Source organism: Hevea brasiliensis, chromosome 1 (genome assembly GCF_030052815.1).
Source record: "Hevea brasiliensis isolate MT/VB/25A 57/8 chromosome 1, ASM3005281v1, whole genome shotgun sequence".
Classification (NCBI taxonomy): domain Eukaryota; kingdom Viridiplantae; phylum Streptophyta; class Magnoliopsida; order Malpighiales; family Euphorbiaceae; genus Hevea; species Hevea brasiliensis.
In genome coordinates this window covers 120,981,977-121,009,411 of record NC_079493.1, presented here as the reverse complement: position 1 = coordinate 121,009,411, position 27,435 = coordinate 120,981,977, and the positions used below count along the sequence as shown (strand labels likewise).

Here is a 27,435-nt window from a genome sequence, read left to right as displayed (position 1 = left end):
AGCTCCTCCCTCAGAAAAATGGCATCCTCCTCCTCTCTCTATTTATAATTTTTTCTTTTCTTTGTTTTTTCCCGTTTCCTCTTGTGGCAAAAGCTAGAAAATGATACTTTTATATGGTCTCAAAGGTTGCCCTAAAAATAGATAAGAGCCAAGGAGTGGGAAATGAGGTGTAAAATTATCCAAGTCTGCAGCATTATTCACGTTCTGGGCAGTCTGCTTAAGGTACTGCTTAACCCTAAGTAGCTTCTTCAGCAAATTTCAGCCTCTTGTTGCACTATCTGCTTAAGGTTAAGCAGACCCTCAGCAAATCTTGGCAGGCTTGAAATAAAATGGATTTTTCTGCTCATGCTTGACTTCTAGCTTGACCTGTGATGCACCTTAAGCACTGCTGCTTATCCTAAGCAGGATCTTAAGCAATTCTCAGCAGGTTTTGGGATGAAAGCTTGAATGTGTAGGATTTAAGTTATGCTTGACTTGCGGCTTGACTAGGCTTAAGGTTAAGCAATATGATATACTCTAAGCAACATCATAAGTAAAGTCTCAAGCAAATTTCTGCTAACTTGATCTTTCAATGCTTGATTTTTTTAATTTTCCTCCATGCTCAAGGAGCTCCAAATTTCTTCAAATCACTTTCTAATGCACTCATTGACCCTCAATTTGCCACAAAAACCTATTAAAAATAATAAAATTACAAAAATCAAATATAAAGTAACTAAAGTTAATAAATAAGCTAAAATAAAGCTAAAAATATAAAATATATTAAAATATAAGGGCAAAATGGATGCAAAACTACCCTAAAATGCCTATATGAAATGAGTGCAACAAATAACACTATAAGAAAATTAGAAATTAGAGATAAAATGATTATATTTTTCCGTCCATATTAGAGAAGAAATTAGTTGTCATTATGATCTATATGTGGCATTATAGGACATTTTCTTTTCATCTTTAATTTTTATTTTTCTGGTAGTATAAAAAAAATAAAATAAAATACAATTATAACCAAGAAAAACTCATTAATTCAAGCTTCTCTAAGCAAGGGTTTTCATTTTCTTGAAACATTTCTCAACCCAAATCTTTTACTTGTAGTTCTATAGATTCAGAGCATTCCAGAAGGGTATCTAACAAGTCAGATATTTATTCTTTTAGCGTGGTGCTTCTAGAACTTATCACTAGAAAATATCAAGACATTGACATATATGATAACAGTCTATCCTCTATATAATATTAAAGTAATATTAAATTTATATTCTTGTGCACAAGCCAAACCATAATTGAATATTTTTTATATTCTTTCTAACTTTTTTTATTTGATTCATATCTCTCTCTCTCTCTCATTTAGATATAATCAGCAACTAACGTAAATATTTGGATTTATTTGGCAAATAAGCTTTTATATTTTTAGATTTTGGTCTTGTATTTAGAGGCAGAGCCAAAGCATATTAAATTTTAAAGTTCTTTGAAGTTTCATCGATACATGTGTTTTTTTTTTTTTTTTACCTCATTCCATATTAAATTTGATTTATAAGGTAATATATATTTTCTTTAGAAACGAATTTAGAATCATTTTATTGAGGGGTTAAATTCAAACTTCTGTTTTTTACTAAAAATGTAATAACAGCATGTAATAATTACAGTAAGAAACCAAAAGCTTTTGCGACGAACAAATAGTTTCATAGCTAATAACATAGATTAGCGACGGGCTTATAATGCATTCGTCACTAAAGAGTTTTCACGACGAGTTGTTAGCGACTACTGCAATCTGTCACTAATAGTCATGTATTTTATTTTTTGGGTTTAAAGTTAAAATAGAATGAAAATCATAATTGTATGAGTTTTATGTAGTTATTTAAATGGAAAATAGAAAAAATTAGATATTAAAATGTTAAAATTACAAATTATTTATATATTTTGATCGTTCCAACTTTTTAAATGATATTTATTTATAATTGAATTTTTTATTTATCATACAGAATAATAAAAAATTATAATAATACTAACACACTTATGCATAAATATTGAAAGTTGCACATTTTAGTCATTGTCAAAAAAAAAAAAAAAATCCTACGTGCTAAACAAAATTCTTAAGATTAGCATGCATTTGCAAATATGGTAGAAAATTGTACCTTAGTTTTGATGGAATTTTTTTTTATCAATATTTAGGCAAAACTCGAATTACACAAGCTTTGAATGGACAATATACAGACTTTGTTGATTCAAATTTGCAAAGCTATGATAAAAGTGAAATGGAATGGAATGGATGATTTCTTGTGCTGTAATTGTGTTTATAATCCTTTTGAGTATCACCCGCAAATGAAATTAGCACATTTTATAAACTTTTTTTTTCTATAATTTCATTTGGTTCTATGTATATTTCAAATGATAAAATATTTAAATTTAATATTGTGTTGAAAATCAATAATTTATAAATCTAAATTCTCAATAATTTAAAATACACACCTATGCCTATTCAAATGAAACTATATTATTTTTATGCCAAAGGCATTCAAAAATTGAGAGACACCACAGTTGATGTGTAAGTATATGCCATGCAGATAGTTCGAACTCTTGAAGGATATAATCCTCCAAAGGATGAGGCTGGTAATGATAACAATTTCCTGCACAATTTAAATTTTCATTTCTTATTTTTGTTAACACAATGTTTAGGAGGAGGTTTTTGAAGATAAAGTGTGAAATTTTAAATTAACAGTTTCTGCATCAACTTTTTAGGAACTCCGTCTACTAGATGAGCGGTCTTAAGTTCACGAACCGAACATCTTTTCTTGCCAAACAACTTATCATGTCCCTTAATCTTTTTGACTTAAGATTGTTTTCAATATAGTTATTAAGTGGATGAACAAGCGAATGGCATCTGGGAGTTTTAGCATTATGAATTTAGCATATGTCTAGTTCTCCCCTGCATGCTGAGAACTTTGCAAAAATTCATCTACATTTGATTTTGTTTTAAGAGGTTTCCATTGTTGGAATTTGTTAGGCTTTGAAAAAGAGAAACCAATAAATTTGTGAGAGACTATTGCAAAAACTTAAATTGATTTCTTACAATTTTTTTTTTTCATATTCTGTTTTTTAAAGTTCTGTTCGTTCACTCTGTTTTCTGCAGCATATAAATTATATATAGCAAAATATTACATGTTTTCTACTTAATCAATTAAGAAATTCATATGACTACATTTATTAGTAAATTTATGAATATTCTTAATGTATGTGTATTCTTATTCATAAAATAATGGGTCTTGCACTTCTAAATTTAACGAGCAATTATTTCTTTATAAGTAACGAGTATACTACTTTTTAATATACCGGATGTACCCTATGATTTGCCAAATTTATTTACGACTACAGAACATGTTATTCGTTAACATGTTATCATTCATCTCGGCTGCCCATTAATCCCATTATTACCAAGAGATGATTTATCCTTTTTAATTTCCCATAGGCATAACTAATAGGTTTTCTTTCTCTACGGACAACAACCCTTTCTCCATTCATAGACTGCCATGCACAACCATTCTTCATCTTGTACTTTATGTCTTTTTTTTTAAATGTAGGTTAAAGTTGAGTAATCTCCCCTGCAATGTTATTATTTATAGGTTTAATCCATTTAATGCTAATTATATTAACGATCTCTTTTAATTAAGAAAAATACTAAATAAAAAGTTTTAAACTACATAATAAATAAATTTTCATTTAATTGATGAATATTTTTTTTACTCAAATTAAAAAGAATTATTTCCTAAATCATACAAAAATTTTAAGTCGAGTTATAATAAAAATGAATGGAGCACTATATTTAAAAGTTTAATTTTACAAGTTTAGATGAATTAGACATACCTTTGCATTTTGAATTTAAAACAAATATTAAAATATATAATTAGATTTTTAAGAGAAATAGATGAGATAAAGAATTTAGAGGGAATGATAAAATTAAAACTTTTTATACAGTTTGAGAAATAAATTATAAAATATCAAATTCCTTTTTAATCCCTCTATTGAAGCATGCTTTATATATTTGAAATTTATGTAAATTTATTCAATACATCAATTATAAAATTAAATTAATTAAAATTTTTTATTTTTATGTAATTGAATATTAATCAAATTAAACTTTTTTCTGATAATAATATTTTCGTTGACTTTGTTTTTGATTGACTTTTTTTTGGGTTTTGATTGGTGTACTTCATTTGAGTTTCGTGTCTTAATAATTCTTTAAAAATAATAAAATAAAATAAAATAAAAAGACAAAGAAAAGCTGTCCCTCACTTTTTTTGTATAATGATCTAATGTGAGCTGGATTCACAGTTCTGATTAACACAATTTTTCGATCATCGAGCATTTAAGATTCATTTATTTATAAATTTTATTAATAGAAGAATTTTAATAAAATATATTTATTAGACCTAATTAGAGTAATTATTGTCTATAGTTAGACCTATATACTCAGCCAATTGGGTATATACAGCCAGCCCCTTATTGATAGCTATGCAAAAAATTTCCGGCCCGGCCGTGCTACTCTAATCAGCATCTTCTTATCGATTGCTGTGTACTTTCTCTTAAAAAAAGATATATACAAAAACAAATATAAATCTGACCGGTAATGCCTTTTTTTTTTTTTTTTTTAATTTGCTAATGAGCATTACAGGGTCAAAAATACCATCTGTAACGCCTTTGTCCCTTCTTCCATCCCACACCATCTACTAAGGTTGCTGAACGCCTTGACTTTCTCTCTCTGTCTAACTGCGAGGTGTAACAGCACATCACCAAGAAATTAACCTCGCCGGCGGCTATGGGGCTGTGTGGCTTGTTCAATGGGAAGGCGAAAGATGATCGCCGCCCTACTAAAGGTATATTAGAAAATGAATCGATATAGACCTCCATGGAATTTTATCTGTTTTTTTTTTTTTTTTAATATGTGTTATAATTGATCTAGACCATATAGATCAGCTAAATTCATTTTCATTGCCTGTTTAAGTGTCCGGCCTCAGCAAACCCCTCAAGCTCAGGCTACTGCTCCTTCATAAAACTCATATAACCGTCTAAATTGGCCAGCCATTTTTCACTTCAGTTTTTAGTGAATTGATAAATAAAAATATGAATTTGTTTAGAAAAAGAAAAAATTTATTGTCAACATTTGGAAAATAAAATAGAAATCATTTTTTTAGCCTAATAAAATTTCTATGTAACCTCTATGCGTGCAATTCAATTTCTCAATCACTATATTAATCTGAATCTTTCAATATACTCAAATAAGTTTTGAACATAGACAATTATATGCCTCTTGTTGATTCCAAATTGCAAGACTATGACAAAAATGAAATTACTCAGCATGATTTATTGTGCCATAGCTTGTGTCTATAAACCTGAAAAATAACGCAAAAAAATGAGCCGGGTATGTCCACAGGAGCTAGATATATACTATGCTCTATTTTTGACTTCTTTCTTTTACAGATCTCATTCATTTCCTCTATAATATGATTTTGGGGCAAATCATTCAAGAAAAAGATATCATTAGGGCGTCTAACTAGATTAATGGTTTTTTGTTTTCAAGTATAATAAAATGGGTGTTAAAATGTAAACATTTTGTTACTGATAGTTGAAGTCCTACAAGGAAATATGGCAGTGGAGCGTATGTGGGTGAGCGAGGACGTTAAATTAATATACGATGGAGCTCCGTATTACCCAGATTCTAACTCAACTACTCTACCCGATACAATGCCAACTTCGGGTTAAAGAAATTGAGTGATAGTTCGTTTTTGTTCAACAGCTTTGGAAACTCCTCAACTGCCGAAACGACCTTACTTGTTGGATCAGCTCTTTAGGGGTCAAGTCTTTTCACAATCCATTTTTGAGGCTACCTTTTTTAAGTAAATCCTATAAAAGCTTTTGTTGTTATTTTAATTAAGACTTGAACTGTGAATATGGTTGCTTTGTTCGTTACTTTCTTTGATAAATAAAGAAATTGAGTGTTTGAGCAGATGTAGAAAATGGGTAGGGGTGGATGGGTTATGATAATATGAGTTATTCTAAATTGTGGGTTATCTTGAATTTCAAATTTTTTTTTTCAAATGTGTTTAAATTGAGTTATTGCGAGTTTGATTCGTTTTATTTATTGGGTCACTATATAAACAAACTTTGCTTAAAAAAAAAAATTATTTATTTAATTTTTAAATCAATATTTAATTGAAATAGTTTAACTTCAAATTGAGTTTCGCATTACTGTTAAAATTGTAATTGTGAAAATTATTTTTTTAAATATATTAATTAAAAAATATAAAAAATAATTAAAAATTAAATTTAATTAATTTTAATTATAAATATAAATTATTTTTTTAATAATATTTAAAATAATATTTTTATTTAAAAAAATAATTTTAATCTTCAAAATTTAATGTTAAATATGCTGATATTTATTATTTTAAGGTGTAATTTGCAAAAAATGGTTCATTTGAAGTAAATAAGGAGTACCAGATAGACTATTGGAAGAATGTTGGATTTTATATGTTATAGGCCTTATGTGCTTTATTTGTGCTAAATTGCATTTCTTTTTAAAGGTAAAGTCTTAATTTTGGGAAAACTCAACTGAATTCCTTTGTATCTTAAGGGCATTCTTTTGATTTTATATTCTTTATTAGTTTTTTTTTATGTCATTATTAAATTTTTTTATAGATATTTTTATTCATTAATTAAACAAGTGAGTTTTTGAATTATTAAGTTTGTGAGTTGATATTGAATATATATATAAAATATCTACAATGCTATATCTTACCATGTTCATGTATTTATTAAATATATTTAAATTAATTATTTATTTAAATTTATGAAAATTTTTTTGCATAAATTTTATTACTATTAAATTATACTTTACTACATTAGAAAAATTAGTGGTGGATGCATCTAACAAAATGATCAAATGAGGAGTCAACTCACCTTTCATTTCACTAAAAATTCTTACATATATTATTTTATTTTATTATTAATTTTTTTTATAAAATTTAAAATTAAATAAAAGTATAATAATATTTTATCTAAATAAAATTATAATAATTATACGTGTAATTATTTGTCAAAAGACTGTTCAATCACATATAAAGAGAGATATATTTAATAATATTATAAATTTTAATATTTTTTAGGATTAATTTAATTATAAAATATTAATATAATATTTTTTATATTTGTAAAATTATTTTTATAATTTATTTTTTATGTGTTAACTCTAAAATTTTTTTTCTAAATTCGTGAATAGTGTGTACACACGTAATAAAACAAAGAGGCAATGCGCCGAAACATAATTTCAGAAAGTCTAGACAGGTGACTAACGCGTAGCAGACACCCAGATGGCCTGCGCGTCGCGGACGCTATCCAGACAGCTTCTGCGCACACCAGCTGCCACTTGACACTTTTTTGTCCTTTTTTATTGCGCCAGCCAGCTGCCACAGGAGAGCCTCAATTATTTTTCGGGGAGTTGCATTATTGAATAGAAGAGTTGCATTATTGAATAGACAAATAATTATCGAAATCCTTGAATATTCTAATGGATTAGAGTCCTAATAAAGTTGTCCCACTTAAAATATATTAATTACTGAGTTAATATTGTCCCTTAAAAAAAAAAAACTTTCACATTCGCATTCTTTCGAAGGAAAAATAAAAAAAAACTTAATTTAGTTTAAATCTATTTAAAAATTAGAACAATTATTATTTTTATAATAAATTTTTGTTTGAGTTTAAATTTTTATAAAAAATAAAACAAAAGTTTTTTTGATTAGTTTTATAATTTTATATTAATAATACTACTTTTAATAAAAAAAATTAATATTTTTATAATTAAAAATTTAAATAATTATTATTTTAATTTTTTAGATAAAATTAGAACTATTTAAACTTAAACACATAGGTGGAAATTAATTAAAATAAATCTTTCCTTAAAAAAAAAAAAAAAAAACCTTCCTGTCACTCACTCTTTAAATTGACAGTAGTAAAGTAATAACAACAATAATTCTGTTGCTTACATTATTAAAAAAAAAAAAAAAAAGTCTATACCTTCGCAGTTCGCACCCACCCCCCCTCCCTTGTATCTCACTCCGCAGGCTCCAGTCACCGGCCACCATATTATTACCGACTTTTGTTGTAGTGGTCATGTTAGCAAAACTGTAGCGGGGACTCTGCGACTTTGATGGGTTGCTTCTTGAGCAAGACCAGTACTGACGCTAGAGGTATTTGCTTTGGCCGACACTTCATGATGAGTCTTTGGTAATAAAGCCGTAGAGGCTTTTGAGTTATACTTCTATTTATCTTCCATAAAGGAATGATTTCATTTCTTATCAGAAGGTGTTTTTGCTTTCTCTCCTCTCTTTTTCTGAAGTCGTCAACGCAGATTAACCCAGGGGAGGTCCGGCCGTTGGCCGTCGACCCTCTCCCTACCTCAGTTAGCTTTTCCTTTAGTTTTATTAATTTTCCCTCTTGCTTTCCTAGTTTCCTTAGTCTCCAGTTTGGAGTTATTGGTAACCATCTTGGATGGGGTTTTGGTTGTGTCTCTATTGCTGATCTGCATACCGGGTATCTAAGTAATGCAGTCGGTTGAGGGGCTTTTTGGTGTAAATTAAGGTTGGTTTCCAGGGGCTATCCCTGCTGACGGGTTGGCATCTCAAGGATAGATCTAGTGCCATTCGAGTACTGATCTTTGACCCTAAGGGCTATATGAGATGAAAGGCCTGAGCACTGCCAAGCCTCTCCTGGTTCGTCGGCATCTATGGTCCTAGTTCATCGGGTTCGTTTATGAGACTGATTTTTCTAGCTGCCTAAGTTGATTTGTGTTGGAGATCTCTACTTCAATCAGGGATGGGGTTGTTTAGCCCGCATGTCGGTTAAACACCTCCATCCCCCTTGTGTTTGGTGGAGTTTCCTCTTTGTGTTGTGGATGACGTTCTGCGACGTCTGATGATCCTAGTGCAGCGGCGATCCTTCTCTGTTTTTGCCTGGTTTAGTTGGGGTCTGTCTGCCCAAGTTGGCTAGGGTTCCAAGTGAGAGTTGGGTTTTTTCTTTTTTTTTTTTTTTTTTGACGATTGGGTTTTTAGAGTTTGCTGGACTCGTATTAGGACCATGTAATTTGCTTCCATCAATGACATCTGCCCATTCTGGTTATAACAAAAAAGTGATTAAATGTAGAGGCTTTAGAGTTTTTCTTTTTTTTTTTTTTTAGTTGTACTTTTGAGGTTTTTATTTTTATTTTTATTATTATTGGACTTTTGAGTTTTCTTTCTTCCCTAACCAATTGTGGCCTGTTATAATTTGGTCAGATGATAGATCTTACTTACATGCACCGCTACCTCACCAGTCGATAGATCCGATTGAATCTAGCTCATCTTCTGATAAGGAGAATCGAAGTCATGCACCTGCACATCTATCTCACCACTCACCGTTTCTAGATCCGATTGAATCTAGCTTATCTTCTTATGAGGAGAATCAAATTCATGCACCTGCACAGTCCTTGGTTATAGATCCAATTGAATCTAGCTCATCTTCTGATGAGGAGGAGAATCAAAGTCATGCACCAGCCTATGAGAATGCTGAAATACATAAGATGAAGGAATATGGTTTTAAAGAACTGGCAGAGGCAACTGATTATTTCTCCAACAACTGCCTACTGGGTGAGGGTGGTTTTGGTCAAGTCTTTAAGGCAATCTTAGATGGTGAAGTGGTTGCTATCAAGAAACTTAAAAAAATAAAGTTGGAAGATAAATTGGAGGAGGGTGAGTACCTTAGCTGTGTGAAACACCCAAATATTGTTAAGATGATTGGGCACTGCACTCAGGGGGCCGACAGATTACTTGTTTTAGAGTTTGTTCCCAATAATACCTTGACAGATCATTTACATGGTGAGTCCTTTTGCCTGCACTGAGGTATTCATATACATATGATATCTAGGCATTTCGTTACACTTCTGTACAACTTATACCATTTCCCTAACTTTACACATAGGCACACAAAAAATCCTGAACCAAGAAGATTATAATATATATAAATCCTAAGTTAATTAGCTATAAAATCAAATCATAATAAAAAATTAATTTAAAATCTACATTTTAATCTTAATTGAGTTTGGTTTTTATATTTTTAATAGGAGAAAATGGGATTTTGGAATGGCCGAAAAGAATGAGAATCGCCATACACTCTGCAAAAGGGTTATTATATCTACATCAAGGTTGTGAGTAATTCTACTCTTTCTAGGCTATAGTTAATTATTGTGAGGCTTAATGTATTTTTACTTTTTTAGCGTTTTTAATTTATTTTCCATTAAGGTTTCTTTTATATATTTTCAGGTAGACCTAAAATTATTCATCGAGATATTAAAGCAGATAATATTCTTCTTGATAATGACTTTGAACCAAAGGTAAGATATTTTCAGCATTTAAATCTACAGTAAAATGCCTAAATTTTTTAGAAGATATTGAAAAAAAAAATTTTGTAATTTCATTAATTTGATAAGTTAATTTTGTTATATTTGATAAGATAAATTTTTTTAGGATATAAGTTAATTTTTGTTATGTTTGATTATTTTTATATTAAATTTTATGGTAAAAAAATCTATTAATTTACTTAAATCATTGATTCAGGTTGCAGATTTTTCGCTATAATTTTCTACAAATACCGTAATGTTAATCACATCACCAGTATATTGAGGGGAACAAATGTGTAAGATTTTTTTTCCCTTATTATTTGAATAATCAAATATTTTATAATTATTTAAAATGCGAAATAAAATATAACAGAGAAAATACTAATTTTAAGATCCCATATTACTGAAGATTTTCATTTTCTAGTTAAAAATATCTTAATTCAGCTTTTCATTGCAGTTATGCAGATCCAGAATATGGTGATATTCAAAGAGTGTCTGAGAAATCAGATGTATATTCTTTTGGTGTTGTACTTTTAGAATTAATTACTGGAAGAAAACCTTTAGATAATCGAGGGGACACTATTATTAATTGGGTAAGACACTAACTTATATATATATATATATATATATATATATATATATATATATATATATATATATATATATAATTTTATTTAAATAGAAATTTTTAATATTTAATCATTTATAAAAAAATGCTATACTCAACTCAACTAAGCCTTCATCCCAAAAATTTGGGGTCGTCTATATGGATTCGCTTTCTCCACTCTAACGATTTTGGATTAAATCCTCAGAAATATGTAATGCTTCTAGGTTATGTTGTACTACTCTCCTCCAAGTCAATTTAGGTCTATCCCTTTTTTTCTTTCTATCCTCTAACCTAATGTGCTCTACTTGTCTAACTGGAGCCTCCGTATGTCTACGCTTCACATGACCAAACCACCTCAATCTTCCTTTTCTCAACTTATCTTCAATTGGCACCACTCCTACCTTTTCTCTAATACTCTCATTACGGACTTTATCTAGTCTAGTATGGCCATTCATCCACCTTAACATTATCATCTCTGCAACTCTTATCTTAGACGCATACGACTCTTTCAGTGTCCAACACTCACTACCATATAACATAGCCGGTCGTATGGCTGTACGGTAAAATTTTCCTTTCAACTTATTGGGAATCTTACGATCACATAGAACTCCCGTGGCACGTCTCCACTTCAACCATCCGGTTTTAATCCTATGACTAAAATCCTCGTTACATCCCTCATCTACTTGAAGGACTGAGCCTAGATATTTAAAGTGATTACTTTGGGACAGTACAACTCCATTCAAACTACTTCCCTATCATCCGTTTGGCCTTCACTGAACTTGCAATGCATGTATTCCGTGTTCGTTCTGCTTAACTTAAAACTCTTTGACTCTAGAGTAATTCTCCAAAGCTCTAGCTTTCTATTGACTCCTTCTCGTGTCTCATCTATCAGAACAATATCATCCGCAAACATCATGCACCAAGGAATACTCTCTTGTATATATTTCGTCAATTCATCTAAAACTAATGTAAAAAGATAAGGGCTTATGGCTGATCCTTGGTGTAATCCAATTGAGATCGGAAAATCTCGTGTCCCCTCCCACTATACGCACAATAGTAGTTGCTCCTTCATACATATCTTTCAACACTTGTATGTACCTAATAGATATCCTCTTTTGTTCTAACACATTCCATAAGACATCTCTTGGAATACTATCATAAGTCTTCTCCAAATCAATAAAAACCATGTGTAGATCTTTCTTCACATCTCTATAATTCTCCATTAAGCTTCTAATGAGAAAGATCGCTTCCACAGTTGAAACCAAATTGATTGAGAGAGATAGAAGTATCATGACGTAGTTGATGCTCCACAACTCTCTTCCACAACTTCATTGTATGACTTATGAGTTTAATTCCTCTATAGTTTGAGCAACTCTGTATGTCTCCCTTATTTTTAAAAATAGGTACTAAAATACTCCTCCTCCATTTATCAGGAATTTTCTTTGAGTTTAGAATCTTATTAAATAATTTAGTTAACCATGCTACTCCCATATCTCCCAAACACTTTCACACTTCAATTCGTATTTCATCGGGTCCACAGGCTTTACTCACTTTCATTCTCTTAAGTGCTTCCTTTACTTCTAAAGATTTAATCCTTCTAGTATAATTCACATTCTTTTCTATTGTTCTATAGTTTATATTTACGCTATTACCATTTTGACTATTATTAAAGAGATTATTAAAATAATTTCTCCATCTTTATTTAATGTTCTCATCTTTCACCAACACTTTTCCTTTTTTATCCTTAATGCATATAACTTGATTAAGATCTTGACATTTCCTTTCTCTCCTCCTTGCTAATCTATAAATATCTTTCTCCCATTTTTTAGTTTCAAGTTTCTCATATAACTTTTCAAAGGCCTGTGCTCTTGCTTGACTAACTGCTTTTTTTGCCTCTTTCTTTGCTATCTTGTACTGTTCATATGCCTCATTATTATTACATTTAGGTAATTTCTTATACCATTCCCTTTTTCTCTTCACTGTCTTTTGTACTTCCTCATTTCACCACCATCTCTCTTTTGAGGGTGGTCCATGTTCTTTAGACTCTTCAAGTACTTTTCTAGCTACTTCTCTAATTTTTGATGCCATCTGTATTCACATATCACTGACCTCCATACCCAGCTTCCATACTTCGGACTCGAGAAACTCATGGTCCATGTTCTTTAGACTCTTCAAGTACTTTTCTAGCTACTTCTCTAATTTTTGATGCCATCTGTATTCACATATCACTGACCTCCATACCCAGCTTCCATACTTCGGACTCGAGAAACTCATGGTCCATGTTCTTTAGACTCTTCAAGTACTTTTCTAGCTACTTCTCTAATTTTTGATGCCATCTGTATTCACATATCACTGACCTCCATACCCAGCTTCCATACTTCGGACTCGAGAAACTCATTTTTGAACTTCACTTGCATTACTCGTTTGAACTCCTACCACTTTGTTCGAGCTACACTATTTCTTCTGACCTTACTTGAATTGTTCCTAAACTTAAAATCCAAGACCACCAACCGATGTTGACTTGTTAAAGCCTCTCCTGGAATGACCTTGCAATCCTTGCGTAGAGCTCTATTTGTCTTCCTGGTTAAGAGGAAGTCGATTTGGCTTCTATGTTGCTCACTTTTGAAAGTCACTAAATGTGACTCTCTTTTTATAAAGTAGGTATTTGCTAGTATTAGGTCATATGTCATAGCAAAATCCAGGATGCTTTTTTCTTCCTTATTTTGACTGCCAAAACCAAAACCTCCATGAACATTCTTATAACCTTGTCTATCACTTTCTACATGTCCATTCAAATCTCCACTAATGAAAACATTCTCTTCATTCGGTATACTTTGCATTAAATCATCCATATCTTGCCAAAACTTTTGTTACTTTCACTGTCTAGTCCTATTTGTGGGGCATAAGCAATAACTATATTTATTGTTTCTCCTTCTAGTACTAGCTTTACTAGTATAATTCTATCTCCTACTCTTTTCACAGCTATTACTGCATCTTTCAATATCCTGTCTATGATTATGCCCACTCCGTTTTTGTTTCTCTCCTTTCCGGTAAACTACAGTTTGTATCTTGAATTACCCACTTCATCACTTTTCTCTCCTACCCATTTAGTCTCCTGAATGCAAGCAATATTTACCGTTCTCCTTTCTAAGGTATCTACAAGCTCCATTAATTTTCCTGTAAGTGATCCAACATTCCAAGTGCCGACCCTGATATTATTTTATTATTAATTTAATATATTTCCTTTATTTATATTTTTATATATTATACGTAATTTATGGGTTTAGATCTCTTAAATCATACATAGCCTATACCATTAAACTAGCATATGCAGGAAAAGAAATAATTGTAATTATGGTGAAAAATTAAAGTTTTATTTTGAAAAAAAAAATATTAACAAATACTTCACTTTATCAACATTCAGGCTAAGGATCGGATTGGACAAGCATTGGAAAATAATGAATATACTGATCTTGTTGATTCTAGATTACAAGAGTACAATGAGGAGGAAATGATAAGAATGATTTGTTGCGCTGCAGCTTCAGTATATAAACCTTCTCGCTCTCGACCAATAATGAAACAGGTGAATATGTATTTACGACATTATTTTACCTTTTAGCTCTAATTTTATTTGTGATTAATTCCTTAGTGTAATAATAATAATAATAATAATAATAATAATAATAATGAATTTTTAATTAATATTATTAAAATTATTTTTAAATTTATAAATTCATATTTTGATAAAAATTTAGTGTATATATATATATATATATATATATATATATATATATATATATATATATATATATAATGTTAATGTTAAAACTAAACTCATATTTTAGTTTATTTTGTTAAGTTATATTCGATAAATTACTTTTTCATATTGTTCTATGCCAAAAAATTTGAGTTCCTATATCTTAAAAGTAGATTAAATCTCCGCAAGTATTTATTTTATTTTTTGTTTATGAGCATAGTGATTTTGTTTTTGCGATTTACATTTCTAAAATCAATCTTACAAATTAAAAAAAATACCAAAAAACTATGATTTTACAATTAATTTATTTATAAGTTGATTTGGACGTCGATTAAGATTTATTTTTTCATTTACATTATGATTAAGCAATCATATGGCTGCATGAGTAGTGTTGTTTAATTTTTTTTCTTTTTTTTTAATGATGGACTGTAACGAGATTATGAGAGAAAACTATAGAGTTGTATTGATGAAAAAGGTTTTTGAGTTAGAGAAGATGTTAAACTAATTAAATTAAAAAAAAATCATGTTTCTTCAAAAATAAAATAAAGTGAAAATAAATATTTGCAGGATAAAAGAGGAACTAAAAAGAACTGCAACATTCTCATTAATGGATTCAAACGTATAAAATGATATGTATATGTATATATATATATATATATATATATATAATGTTTTAAGATTGTTATGTCGTGTAGATAATTAGAGTTCTTGAAGGAACTATACCTCATGTGAAGATAATGAATTGGAAAGACATCGAAACTCTTCAAGGTATATTCTTTTTCTTATCACAACTATGCAATGCCATTTTTATTTATTTTCTTTGTACATGAATTATGTTTGGTTACTGAATTTTCTGTAAATTGTATTTTATGTATCACTTCTCCTTCAATTACAGGAAGGCCTACTACTAATCTAGAATCTGTACTTAGCGTTGAGAGGATACAAATTACTACATTAAGAGTATTTACTTATCAAGAATTAGCAAAAACAACTGGTGGCTTTTCCAATTTCAATCTCCTTGGCGAGGGTGGTTTTGGTCAGGTTTTTAAGGGAACGCTTCCAAATGGTATGGTTGTTGCAATTAAGAAGCTTAAACATATGTCTAGACAAGGGGAAAATGAATTTATGGCAGAGATTGGGACGCTTAACTGCATCCATCACCGAAATCTCGTGAATCTGATCGGATACTGCAGTGAGAAAGCCAATAGATTGCTTATTTATGAGTTTATTCCCAACAATTCCTTGCGAGATCATTTACATGGTGAGTCCTTACCTTCGCCTAGTCTGCAACAAAAAATGTATGACATAAATTGATAGATAATCATATGGAGGAAGGTCAAAACATTCTCCATGCCTAGTTCATAAAAAAAAAATTAAAAAAAAAATCCCACACCTTCTTCCCTTTTTATGTATCCAAATGGAAAATGAAAATCATGTACAAAGTTTCTATAATTGCAGAACAGGACAACAGAGTGGTCATCAATTGGCTAGCCAGAATAAAAATTGCCATAGGTTCTGCAAAAGGATTGGCATATTTGCATGAAATCTGTGAGTATTTAGCTAATAAGCCAGATTCTTTTTTCATGTTTAAGGTATTGGCATGGTCATCTAATTACACTTTATTTTTATGATATATATATGTTTAGGTAATCCAAAGATCATACACAGGAATATCACTGCTAGCAATATCCTTCTTGATCAAAACTTTGAACCAAAGGTAAGATTTATGTGAGATAAAGCTTTATGCATGCTCCCACAATTTTTGCTAATCTTCCTATCTACATTTTGCACAATTTTTTTCCGAGAATTTTAATGATTTGCCTTGAAAGTTCGAACTAGAGTCACAAAATAGGAAAGGGATTAAGGTAGTCATCATTGGAGACTATTTCATAATTGAATGAACTGAACTGGGCCGATTTGAAACCCAATTTTTTTTTTTTAGCTGCAAAATTCGAATTGAAACCGCATTAAGTGAAAGCTTAGGATCAGACATCTTTTTCTTCACCAAACTTATACCTGACTCTAGATAGAGAATATGTGTTCAATATAATTTGCCGGGATCAGAGAAACAAACGTTTTGAGTCTAAGTTGAGGGGCTGTTTGTACAACGGTTGTATTATGACCATTGAGTTGGGAATCCTGTATTAAAAGAATATAAAGTAAAAGAGCAATATATAAGTGGTTGAGTCATAATATTAAATTGGCTAGTCATTTTGATGCGTAAAGCAATGTAATCATTTATATATTGAAATTTTAACCAATATTTTCTTCAAATTTAAGTCATTTTGATGCGAATTTAACATACTATAATATTGTCGAGCGACAACTTTGTAGTTTTACTTAAGGGGTTGGGAATACCACATTGAAAAAAATAAGTAAAATTTTCACATGCTATCAAGAATTAAACCCTAGTTATTAAGATGAGGAAACTTACATTCTTATTAATTGGATTAATAATACTGAATTTTTTCATTAATTTCAGTTTGAAATATAAAATTGTTTAAATTAATTTCGGTTGTCATTGATTTTTTTGCTATTTAACAGAATAGATGTACCCATATCAATTCTTTCTTTTCAGATTTCAGATTTTGGACTTGCCAAGCAATTTTCAAATTCTGTTACCCATATGTCCACTGTGGTAAAGGGAACCTTTGGGTAAGATATATATGTTCTGTATTTGTTAGCTAAGCATGTTTACATCTACCTAGATTTTCATTATTTAGGAAAATTTATAGAATAGGTTCTTCTCACGCACATTTTCTCCATTTGCAGTTATCTTTGCCCTGAATATTTCAGAACCCAACAGATCAGTGATAAGACTGATGTATATTCCTTTGGTGTGGTGCTTTTAGAGTTAATCACTGGTAAAAAGCCTATTTCAAGGGAAGGCAATTTTCAAGCCTTGACTTCTTGGGTACGCACATGTGTGTGTGTGTAATTTTTTTTTCTTCCATATTGTATTACTCCATAACAGTCAACACTGGATTTTTTTATTTAAATTTGGTCTATTATAAACCTAAAATATAAAATGTATGATAGGATTCACCTATTAAATACTTGAATTTCATATATTTATGTCTTGAGTCCATTATAAATTGGATCTAGATAAAAATTTTCTATTCTTACAAATCTATGCATCATTATATCCTTCACTTAATCAGGTTTCATTTGGTTTAAACATGCTTTGCTTTTTTATTTTTAATTTCTTTTATTAAAGTAATTTCCCTGCAAATAAATGCTTATTAGAAAGTTACTTGTCATGAACTTTGATTTTTTAATATTTTATTCACCTTTGTTTATCGATAAAAGCTAGTGTCACAAATGCGGTAGCATTGTAGATCTTGATAATTTCTTTTTGATTTACTTCTATTAAGGAAGTCCAATTTAATTGCTAATCCATTCTCAACTTACTGACTTTTCTTAGTAAGTTACTTTCATAATTGAGAAAGTTATACAGTCGTAGAGATTGAATTTCCATTTATTTTATCTTTATATTTCTTTACTAAAAGACATAATAAGTCAACATCTTAAACTAAAATAAAAAAAAAATCAACTATCATCCAATGAATGGGGGAGTTATGATGATATAGTCAACTAAAATTTCTGTTTTCCAAATTTCAGGTAGCAGTTCAACTCAAAGAAGCTTTGGACACAGACAATTATAGTAATATTGTTGATGTCAAATTAAAGAATAATTATAGCAAAATAGAAATGATTCGAATGATTTATTGTGCCGCAGCCTGTATATATAAACCTGCAAAATATCGGCCAAAAATGAGTCAGGTATGTTTAAGCATATTCATGAAGTAAAAAAAATTATTTACAAGTTAATTATTATTAATTAATTAATACTGATACATTTAAGCATTAATATTTGATGCAGATTGTTGAAGTCTTACAAGGAAATTTGGCATCGGAAAGTATATGGCTAAGCAGTGACAACACTTTCCTTAAGGATGAGTGTTAACTACATTAGCCATGGGAATCATAGATTTAGAAATATAACCAATACAACGATACACAAGGTCTGGACTAAGAGAAGCCTCAGCTGCAATTAATTTATGCAACTCTCTACTCCATTCCCTTTTCATACATTGACATAGTCATCCCTCCTTTGGTTCAAATTGCCCTTCATAGCCTCCTTTGATTCAAACTGGTTTTTATAGGTATGGTTTGTGATTTTGTAGATCTGAGTTATGCTTAGAACTCTCTTACCCTCCGATTTGTGTGTCCGTGTGTTTTTTTATTTTATTATTATTTTTTTTTGTGTTAACGAATTTTGAGTCTATTCTTCGTAGCTCTGCCTATATGGTTTGATTTTCTGTTTACAATGTGGCTTGGCTGTGGTTTTGGATTGTTTGGCTGTGGAGTCGGCTTGTTTTGGTAAGAGAGAAAGCCCCGCCGACGCTCACCCCTCTTTACATCAGAAATTAAGAAATTAAGAACGATGATGCTGATGAAGATACAGCAGAAATACAAATGTGATAAATCCGATGATTTTGTTTTGTTAATGATCGTTTCAATCACTAGTACTTGCAAATTAAAAATCTGGATAAAAAAGAAAAGAATTGGCACTGAGACCCATCTATTCTATTTATGGTAACCACGTTAGAGACGGCAGACAAAATTTTCTGGGGATCAGATGAAGGTGAACTCCTTTCAATTACAGTCTAACAAAATTAATCACCACAAATTTTCTTTATTGTGGAACTTCTTTAGTGCCACTCTCCCTTGCTGTCTTCTTTTTGGCTCCCCTCAAAGCTTTTCTCTTCTCCTCCCTATAGCAGTTTTAAATATAACCAAATTAGAGGGTGGACGCTCTCTAACCCATGAACGCCAACAGATAATTTTGAGTAGAAAAAGCTAATTAATCTGCACAAAAATTGACCTTTCTATAGATACGAGTAACCTCCACGATTCTTGAGTAGAAAAGATGAAGAGCCTTAATTTTTTTTTTTGGTAAAAATACCTTTTAAGTACGTGACCATTATTATTGAAGTTTAATAAATTATTTCTTAATTTAGTTGATGTCAAATAAATTTTTATCAATTTAATTTATCTATTTAAACTCTTGATAGTTACTTTTGGAGTTAAAAATGTTTTAGATCCAAAAAGTTTAATCTCTGCCGTATGACTTATATGTGATGGATAGATATTTAGTTGACGTCTCTTTTTATTGTATAGCATAAGAGCGAAACTTTTTACTACTCTCTTATTCTTTCTTTCTACAATTCAATTCCATCAATAGAAACAAATGATTCAAAATATACGTGTTACCACTGTTATCGACATTTAACATAATTTAATGCTTTTTAGCATGCTCCGTATTGGATGCAGAAGATAAGTTTTAGGCCCTACATAACCTAATGACATTGCACATGTTACATCAAGTGGGGACTTATAAAAGTGATTTTTGATTTATAGGGATTTAAATGGATTAATTAAATTAATAAAAATTTATTTAACTTTATAAATAATTATAAAAAATTTAAAAGATTAAATTAAATTAAAAATTACTTATTTAACTTTAAAAATAATTATTTGAATTTAAAAGAATCAACTAAATTAACTAAACTTATTTGATTATCAGAGCAATTATCAAGAGTTTAAAGGGATTTTAGTAATTAGCAGTTTTAAATATGACCAAATTAGAGGGTGGAGGCTCTCTAACCCATGAACACCAACAGATAATTTTGAGTAGAAAAAGCTAATTAATCTGCACAAAAATTGACCTTTCTGTAGATATGAGTAACTCCACGATTCTTGAGTAGAAAAAGCTAATAAAAGCTGCAGTTGAAGAGCCTAATTTTTTTTTTTTGGCAAAAATACCTTTTAAGTACGTGACAATTATTATTAAAGTTTAATAAACTATTTGTTAATTTAGTTGACTCGTTTAAACCCTTTAAAAATTACTTTTAGAGTCAAATAAATTTTTATCAATTTAATTAATCTATTTAAGCTCCTGATAGCTACTTTTGGAGTCAAAATGTTTTAGATCAAAAAAGTTTAATCTCTATCTTATGACTTATATGTGATGAATAGACATTTAGTTGATGTCTCTTTTTATTATATAGCTTAAGAGCCAAACTCTTTACTGCTCTCTCATTCTTTCTTTCTACAACTCAATTCTATCAATAGAAATAAATGATCGAAAATATGGGTGTTATTCACTGTTATTAACATTTAACATGTCTAGTACTAAATTTAGTGTTTTTTAGCATGCTCGTGTTGGATGCACAAGAAAAGTTTTAGGTCCTACATAATTCAATAACACTGGACATGTTGGACTTATATTTAACAAAACGCACAATACATTAAGTGGGGACTTATAAAAGTGATTTTTGATTTATGGGGGGTTTAAATGAATTAATTAAATTAATAAAAATTTATTTAACTTTATAAATAATTATAAAAAATTTAAAAGAATAAATTAAATTAAAAATTACTTATTTAACTTTAAAAATAATTATATGAATTTAAAAGGATCAACTAAGTTAACTAAACTTATTTGATTATCAGAGTAATTATCAAAAGTTTAAAGGGATTTTTTTTTCCGAAGAGTTGCATTATTGAATAGAGAAAACACTAAATATTGTCATTAAAACAAAAATAAGTATCGAAATCCTTGAATATTCTAATGGATTAGAGTCATAATAAAATTAGCATTTCATAGCCCGGAATAATTTTCCACGAGTTGACCAAGACTCTCACCGGGACCCCAACCTAAAAAATATTAATTACTAAGCAAGTGTTGTCCCTTAAAAAAAAAAAAAAAGAATTTCTCATTTGCATTCTCTTGAAGGAAAAAAAAAAACAAACTTAATTGGATAAGTATCTGAGGTTATTTCGACATACACCAAAATTCAGAGAAAAAGTAAGCTTTGCCGTAAAAGAAAAATAATAATTATTATTATATTGCTTACAACCTTTTGGAAAATATATATATACCTTTGCAGTTCGCACTCACCCTCTTCCCTCCCTCCCTTGTATCCCACTCCACTAGAATATGTAATAGGATATACAAGAAACCTCTTCAGGCTCCAGCCGCCGGCCACCATATTATTACCGACTTTTGTTGTAGTGGTCATGTTAGCAAAACTGCAGCGAGCGACTCTGCCACTTTTGATGGGTTGCTTCTCGAGCAAGACCAGCACTGACGCTAAAGGTATTTGTTTTAGCTGACACTTTATGATGAGTCTAAAGTAATAAAGCCGTAGAGGCTTTTGAGTTACACTTTTATTTATCTTCCACGAAGGAATCATTATTCCATTTCTTATTAGAAGGTGTTTAAATGTAGAGGCTTTTGAGTTTTCTTTCTCCCCTAACCGATTGTGGCCTGTTGTAATTTGGTCAGATGATAGATGTAACTCACATGCACCACTACCACACCAGTCAATAGATCCGATTGAATCTAGGTTATCTTCTGATGAGGAGAATCAAATTGATGCACCTGCACAGCTATCTCACCAGTCACCGGTCGTAGATCTAATTAAATCTAGCTTATCTTCTGATGAGGAGGAGAATGAAAGTCATGCACCAGCCTCTGAGAATATTGAAAGACAGAAGAAGAAGGAATATGGCTTTAAAGAACTAGCAGAGGCAACTGATTATTTCTCCAAAAACTGCCTACTTGGTGAGGGTGGTTTTGGTCAAGTCTTCAAGGCAACCTTAGATGGTGAAGATGTTGCTATCAAGAAACTTTAAAAAATAAAGTTGGAAGATAAATTGGAGGAGGGTGAGTACCTTAGCTGTGTGAATCACCCAAATATTGTTAAGATGATTGGGCACTGCACTTAAGGAGCCGATAGATTACTTGTTTTAGAGTTTGTCCCCAATAATACCTTGACAGATCATTTACATGGTGAGTTCTTTTTTCCTAACACACTCAGTCATTCTTCTCTCCTTTTCTTTTATCTTTAATAGTTTACACTGAGGCGTTCATGCACATTTATCTGAGCAGTTCTTTAAATGCATTTTATAGAAGAAAATAGTATAAATCCTAAATTAATGAATTACAAAATCAAATCATAATTAATAATTTAATTTAAAATATACATTTTAATATTCATTGTGTTTGTTTTATTTATGTCTAACAGAAAAAAAATAAAATTTTGGAATGGCCGAAAAGAATGAAAATCGCCATACACTCTGCAAAAAGGTTGTTATATCTACATCAACTTTATTAAGGCTTGATTTATTTTTATTTTTTGTTTTAGTTTTATTAATTTATCTTCCATTAAAGTTTTTACTTCTCTTTATATATATATATATATTCAGGTAGAACTAAAATTATACATCGAGATATCAAAGCAGATAATATTCTTCTTGATGATGACTTTGAACCAAAGGTGAAATATTTTTGTAAGAAATACAATTTTAACATTTAAATGTCAAAATATTTTATAATATATTGAAAAACCTTTTGTAATTTCATTAATTTGATATTTGGATATAAGTTCCTCACATCCCCCATCTACTTGAAGGACTGAGCCTAGATATTTAAAACCGAATCGTTGAAGTGGAGACGTGCCACGGGAGTTTTATGTGATCGTAAGATTCCCAATAAGTTGAAAGAAAAATTTTACCGTACAGCCATACGACTAGCTATGTTATATGGTAGTGAGTATTGGGTACTAAAAGAGTCGTATGCGTCTAAGATAAGAGTTGCAGAGATGTGAATGTTAAGGTGGATGAGTGGCCATACTAGACTAGATAAAGTCCGTAATGAGAGTATTAGAGAAAAGGTAGGAGTTGTGCCAATTGAAGATAAGTTGAGAGAAGGGAGATTGAGGTGGTTTGGTCATGTGAAGCGTAGACATACGGAGACTCCAGTTAGACAAGTAGAGCACATTAGGTTAGAGGATAGAAAGAAAAAATGGGGTAGACCTAAATTGACTTGGAGGAGAGTAGTACAACATAACCTAGAAGCATTATACATTTCTGAGAATTTAACCCAAAATCGTTTAGAGTGGAGAAAGCGAATCCATATATCCGACCCCAAATTCTTTTGGATAAAGGCTTAGTTGAGTTGAGTTGAGTTGATATTTGGATATAAGTTAATTTATATAAATAATTGATTCAGGTGGCGGATTTTTCACTTGCAAATTTTTTGCCGAATTCCGGTAATGTTAACCATATCACTAGCATATTGAGGGGAACTAACCTGTAAGATATTTTTTTATTAATTAAATGATCTAGTATAATTGTACTTATAATTATTTAAAAATATAACTGATACATGCATTTTGCATAGTCATTTAGGTTTAATTTCATGGTCATTTTATTTATTTGTTAGTCACTTTTAGCTAATTTTATTAGTTATTTAGATAGTTTTCATGATTGTCAATTTTTGGATTAATTTGTAATTTTACTTTATTTTGTAGGAAAAATTGTGTTTTTGAGGGACTAAAAAAGAAATTTTGCTAATGAGGAGTGATTTCTACAGCCAAAGATATCAAAAACAAGTTTGAAAGTTGAAGTATGCAGTGGCCAAATTGTGCATAACTTGTCGCATAAGTTGTGCAGTTCTGCACAGGGAGAAGAAGCAATTTTTTTCATTCTTACCAAAATCTGCATTAAGTCACTGCATGACTTATGCAGCTTCACACAGAGGGCCCAAAACCTGTCGAAAACTGCATAAGGGCCTATATAACTTATGCAGTCCACTTATGCAGTTTCATAGAGTCTTCATAGTGAGCTGGCAGAAGATTCCCTCATGTAAACTACACCTCAAACACACCATTTTAGGGCTACTTGTCAGAAAAAGATATAAATATGTCCTTATCTCATTTTAGAAAAAAGGGAGGAGGAGACAAAAAGAGCAGCAGCAGGGGAAGAGTAAGAAAACAGAGCAAAAACGTCACCTCTCCATTTCTAAATCAGATTTGGAGTTTTCTTCTTTTCTTCCCCATTTTCTACCTTTCTTGTATTGGGTTTTTTTAGTTCTTAGCTTAGATTTAATATTTATTTCCATGTTTACTTAGAATTTATTGTAAATATTATGGATAGTGAGTAGTTTTCATTAGATTTTGGAGTTGGGATGTAATATTTGAGATATTTTTTTGAATTTTGATTGGGTAATCCATATTTTGTGATTTTAATGCAGTTTTATTCATTTTTTGTGTGCTCAATGACATGCTTAGTGTAGGATCCCATTAAGTATTGTTCTTAATCTATGATTGAAGCACCAAAAGGAGAAAACCTTGTGATAGATAATCAAAAAATTGGACTTAATTAACTTAGATCTAGAAATAGACTAAGGATTAAGAGGATTTACAGATTAATTAAGGAACTTAATGGGTCTTGATTAATTTTAACTCCACGAAAGTAGGATTAGATTGATTAAGGCACTCTTTGTCCCACTCGAAAGATTATTCAAAGGATTTAAGAATTAATCTGCTTAAAACTTGTAAATTCCATAAGATTGGATAATCAATTCAAAAATCCTAAAGTAGCTTGAATATGAACTCCCAAACTCCAGAATCACCCTTTTATTATTGTTAATTTCTAATTGAATTTAATTGTTTACCCTTTTAAATCTTGCCATATTTCAATTTGTTTATTTTAATTTGACTCAAATTTAGTTAAATCATTATATTGTTGAATAGATTATTAATTTTGCACATATAGGTTTTACACTTCAATATCTATCAATTTATTGCTTTAATTTCAAAAATAGTTCAAATTAGTCAATTTTTATATGAAAAATTCGATCATTAACACAACTCCTCATGGGAACGATTTCTTTTCTATATTACTTGTACGACCCGTGCACTTGCGGTTAGGCCACATCAAGTTTTTAGTGCCATTGCTGGGGAGTTATTTGTTTAAGATTGAATTCTTGATTATTTTAGTTGTTTATAGTTTTTTACTTTTGTTATCTTTTCATTTTTTGTGTTTGTTTGTTCTTTTAAGGTACTCTTAATCTTTTATGAGAAGAGCAAGAAGCACAAGTGACACATCCTTATTGTTTAATCCTGAAATTGAGAAATTTTGTAAAGCCAACAAGAAAGAAACTAGAAAAAGGAAAGAAGCCTTGAGAGCAACTGAAATTGAAGCAGACATGGCTGATGAAAGAATTAGAATTTTTGGTGGTAATGTTGGAAATGATAGAAACAATGAAAATGCAGCCCAAGGTGAAGAGGTTGTAAATGCTAATGTGCCTAGGAGAAGTATGATGGATCATGCATTTCCTTGTTTTTGATGACTTGAGAGAGAGTATAGCAAGATCAATAATTGATGCAAATAGCTACAAGATAGATTTTGGAGTTCTTCAAATGATTCAAAATTCCCAATTTGGTGGACATCCTTCCAAAAATCCACACACATATCTAAAGAAGTTTGCTATGATTTGTGATATGCAAAAACAACCTGGAGTATCCGATGATGCAGCAAGATTGAAGCTATCCCCATTCTCTTTGAAGGATAGAGCATTGGATTGGCTTGATTCTTTACCTCACAACTCCATTACAAATTGGGAGCAACTCACTGATGCATTTCTTGCATAATATTTTCCACCTGGAAAAACTCAAGAATTGAGGAATCAAATGACAGTTTTCAGAACAAGAGAAGATGAAAGTCTCTATGAATCATGGATGAGATGGAAGGAATTAGAGAGACAATATCCACATCATGCCATTCCAAAATGGATGATAAATTAGAATTTTTACACTAATGTTACTCTTGCAATTAGAGGGATTATTGATGCTCAAACAGGAGGAGAATTTATTATGAAGCATGAAGATGAAGCTTATGAGCTATTGGAGAAGATTGCAAAGAATACTCATCTTTGGAGTAGTCTAAGAGGACCAGCTCCAACTCAAAAGAGGCAAGCTGCTGGAATGTATGACCTGGATCCATTCAACATGATTAATGCAAAGTTTGATGCACTTATAAATGTTTTGGCTAAGAAGATGGAAGATTTAAGTATGTTGATTAGTTCATCATCATCATCTGGAAGTTCACAACAAGTTGTTTATGCAAAAGAAACTATCAGTTGTGGAATAGACTATGGAGAGCAAGCTGCATATATTGGTAATTATGGAAACAAACAAATGGGGAATCCTTACTCTCAAACTTATAATCTAGCTTGGAGGAATCATCCCAACTTTTCATGGGGAAATCAGCAAAATCAAGTCCCAAATCAGAATCTTCAACCACAACAGCAACAAGGAATTCCATATTAGCAAAATAGGCAACCATTGCCTAATTTTCAGCAGAGAAACATGAATCCTCCACCAAAATAGCAAGAGCAAAGTTCCACCATAGAAGCTTTATTGCAACAGATTCTTGCTAACCAAACTAAGCATGATGAAGAGATGAGAGAGATGAAAGCAAGGCTAGAACAGATGCAAACACATAACAGAATGTTGAAAATCAGATTGCACAACAAGCATCTTCCTCAGGTACCAAATCTTTTGGAAAACTTCCAAGTCAACTAGAAAACCCAAGAGAGCAGTGTCAAGCTATTACTTTAAGAAGTGGGAAGGTTGTAAACAATAAAAAGAGTAAAAACAATGAGAAAAATGAAAAAAAGTGAGAAGAAAGAAAATGAGAAAGAAATTGATGAGAGTAAAAAACAAGAAAGTGAGAAAGAAAGTGCAGAAAAAGGTAAAGAGAAAATTGAAGAGAAGGAAAAGAAGTATATACCTCCAGAGC

At 30.6% G+C, this 27,435-nt stretch overlaps 2 protein-coding genes and 1 non-coding gene across 7 annotated transcripts; 2 read left to right on the top strand and 1 right to left on the bottom strand.

Moving 5' to 3' along the window:
- The first annotated feature begins 8,062 nt into the window (after positions 1–8,062).
- On the top strand, positions 8,063–9,931 carry LOC131181469 (receptor-like kinase LIP2). The gene is made up of 2 exons (XM_058149659.1): positions 8,063–8,231; positions 9,315–9,931. The coding sequence occupies exons 1-2, from the start codon at positions 8,192–8,194 to the stop codon at positions 9,914–9,916; spliced, it is 642 nt and encodes a 213-aa protein (XP_058005642.1). The 5' UTR covers positions 8,063–8,191; the 3' UTR covers positions 9,917–9,931.
- Positions 9,932–10,130: 199 nt separating this feature from the next.
- LOC131169254 (proline-rich receptor-like protein kinase PERK3) lies at positions 10,131–19,051 on the top strand. Of its 5 annotated transcripts, none has more exons than XM_058149651.1 (12): positions 10,131–10,219; positions 10,338–10,408; positions 10,872–11,007; positions 14,446–14,604; positions 15,474–15,546; positions 15,674–16,039; positions 16,237–16,326; positions 16,425–16,495; positions 17,357–17,433; positions 17,551–17,692; positions 18,400–18,561; positions 18,662–19,051. In XM_058149651.1, exons 2-12 carry the CDS (start codon positions 10,392–10,394, stop codon positions 18,743–18,745), a joined length of 1,377 nt encoding a protein of 458 aa, XP_058005634.1. In that variant the 5' UTR covers positions 10,131–10,219; positions 10,338–10,391; the 3' UTR covers positions 18,746–19,051. The 5 variants fall into 5 exon arrangements, with proteins under 5 accessions (XP_058005634.1, XP_058005631.1, XP_058005637.1 ...); XM_058149648.1 differs by having other exon boundaries at positions 16,222–16,326; XM_058149654.1 differs by lacking the exon at positions 10,872–11,007 and having other exon boundaries at positions 10,137–10,219; positions 16,222–16,326.
- A 7,258-nt stretch (positions 19,052–26,309) lies between these two features.
- Positions 26,310–26,416, bottom strand: LOC131169674 (small nucleolar RNA R71). The gene has a single exon (XR_009140571.1). It is a non-coding gene; the product is annotated as a small nucleolar RNA R71 (small nucleolar RNA).
- Positions 26,417–27,435: the final 1,019 nt, after the last annotated feature.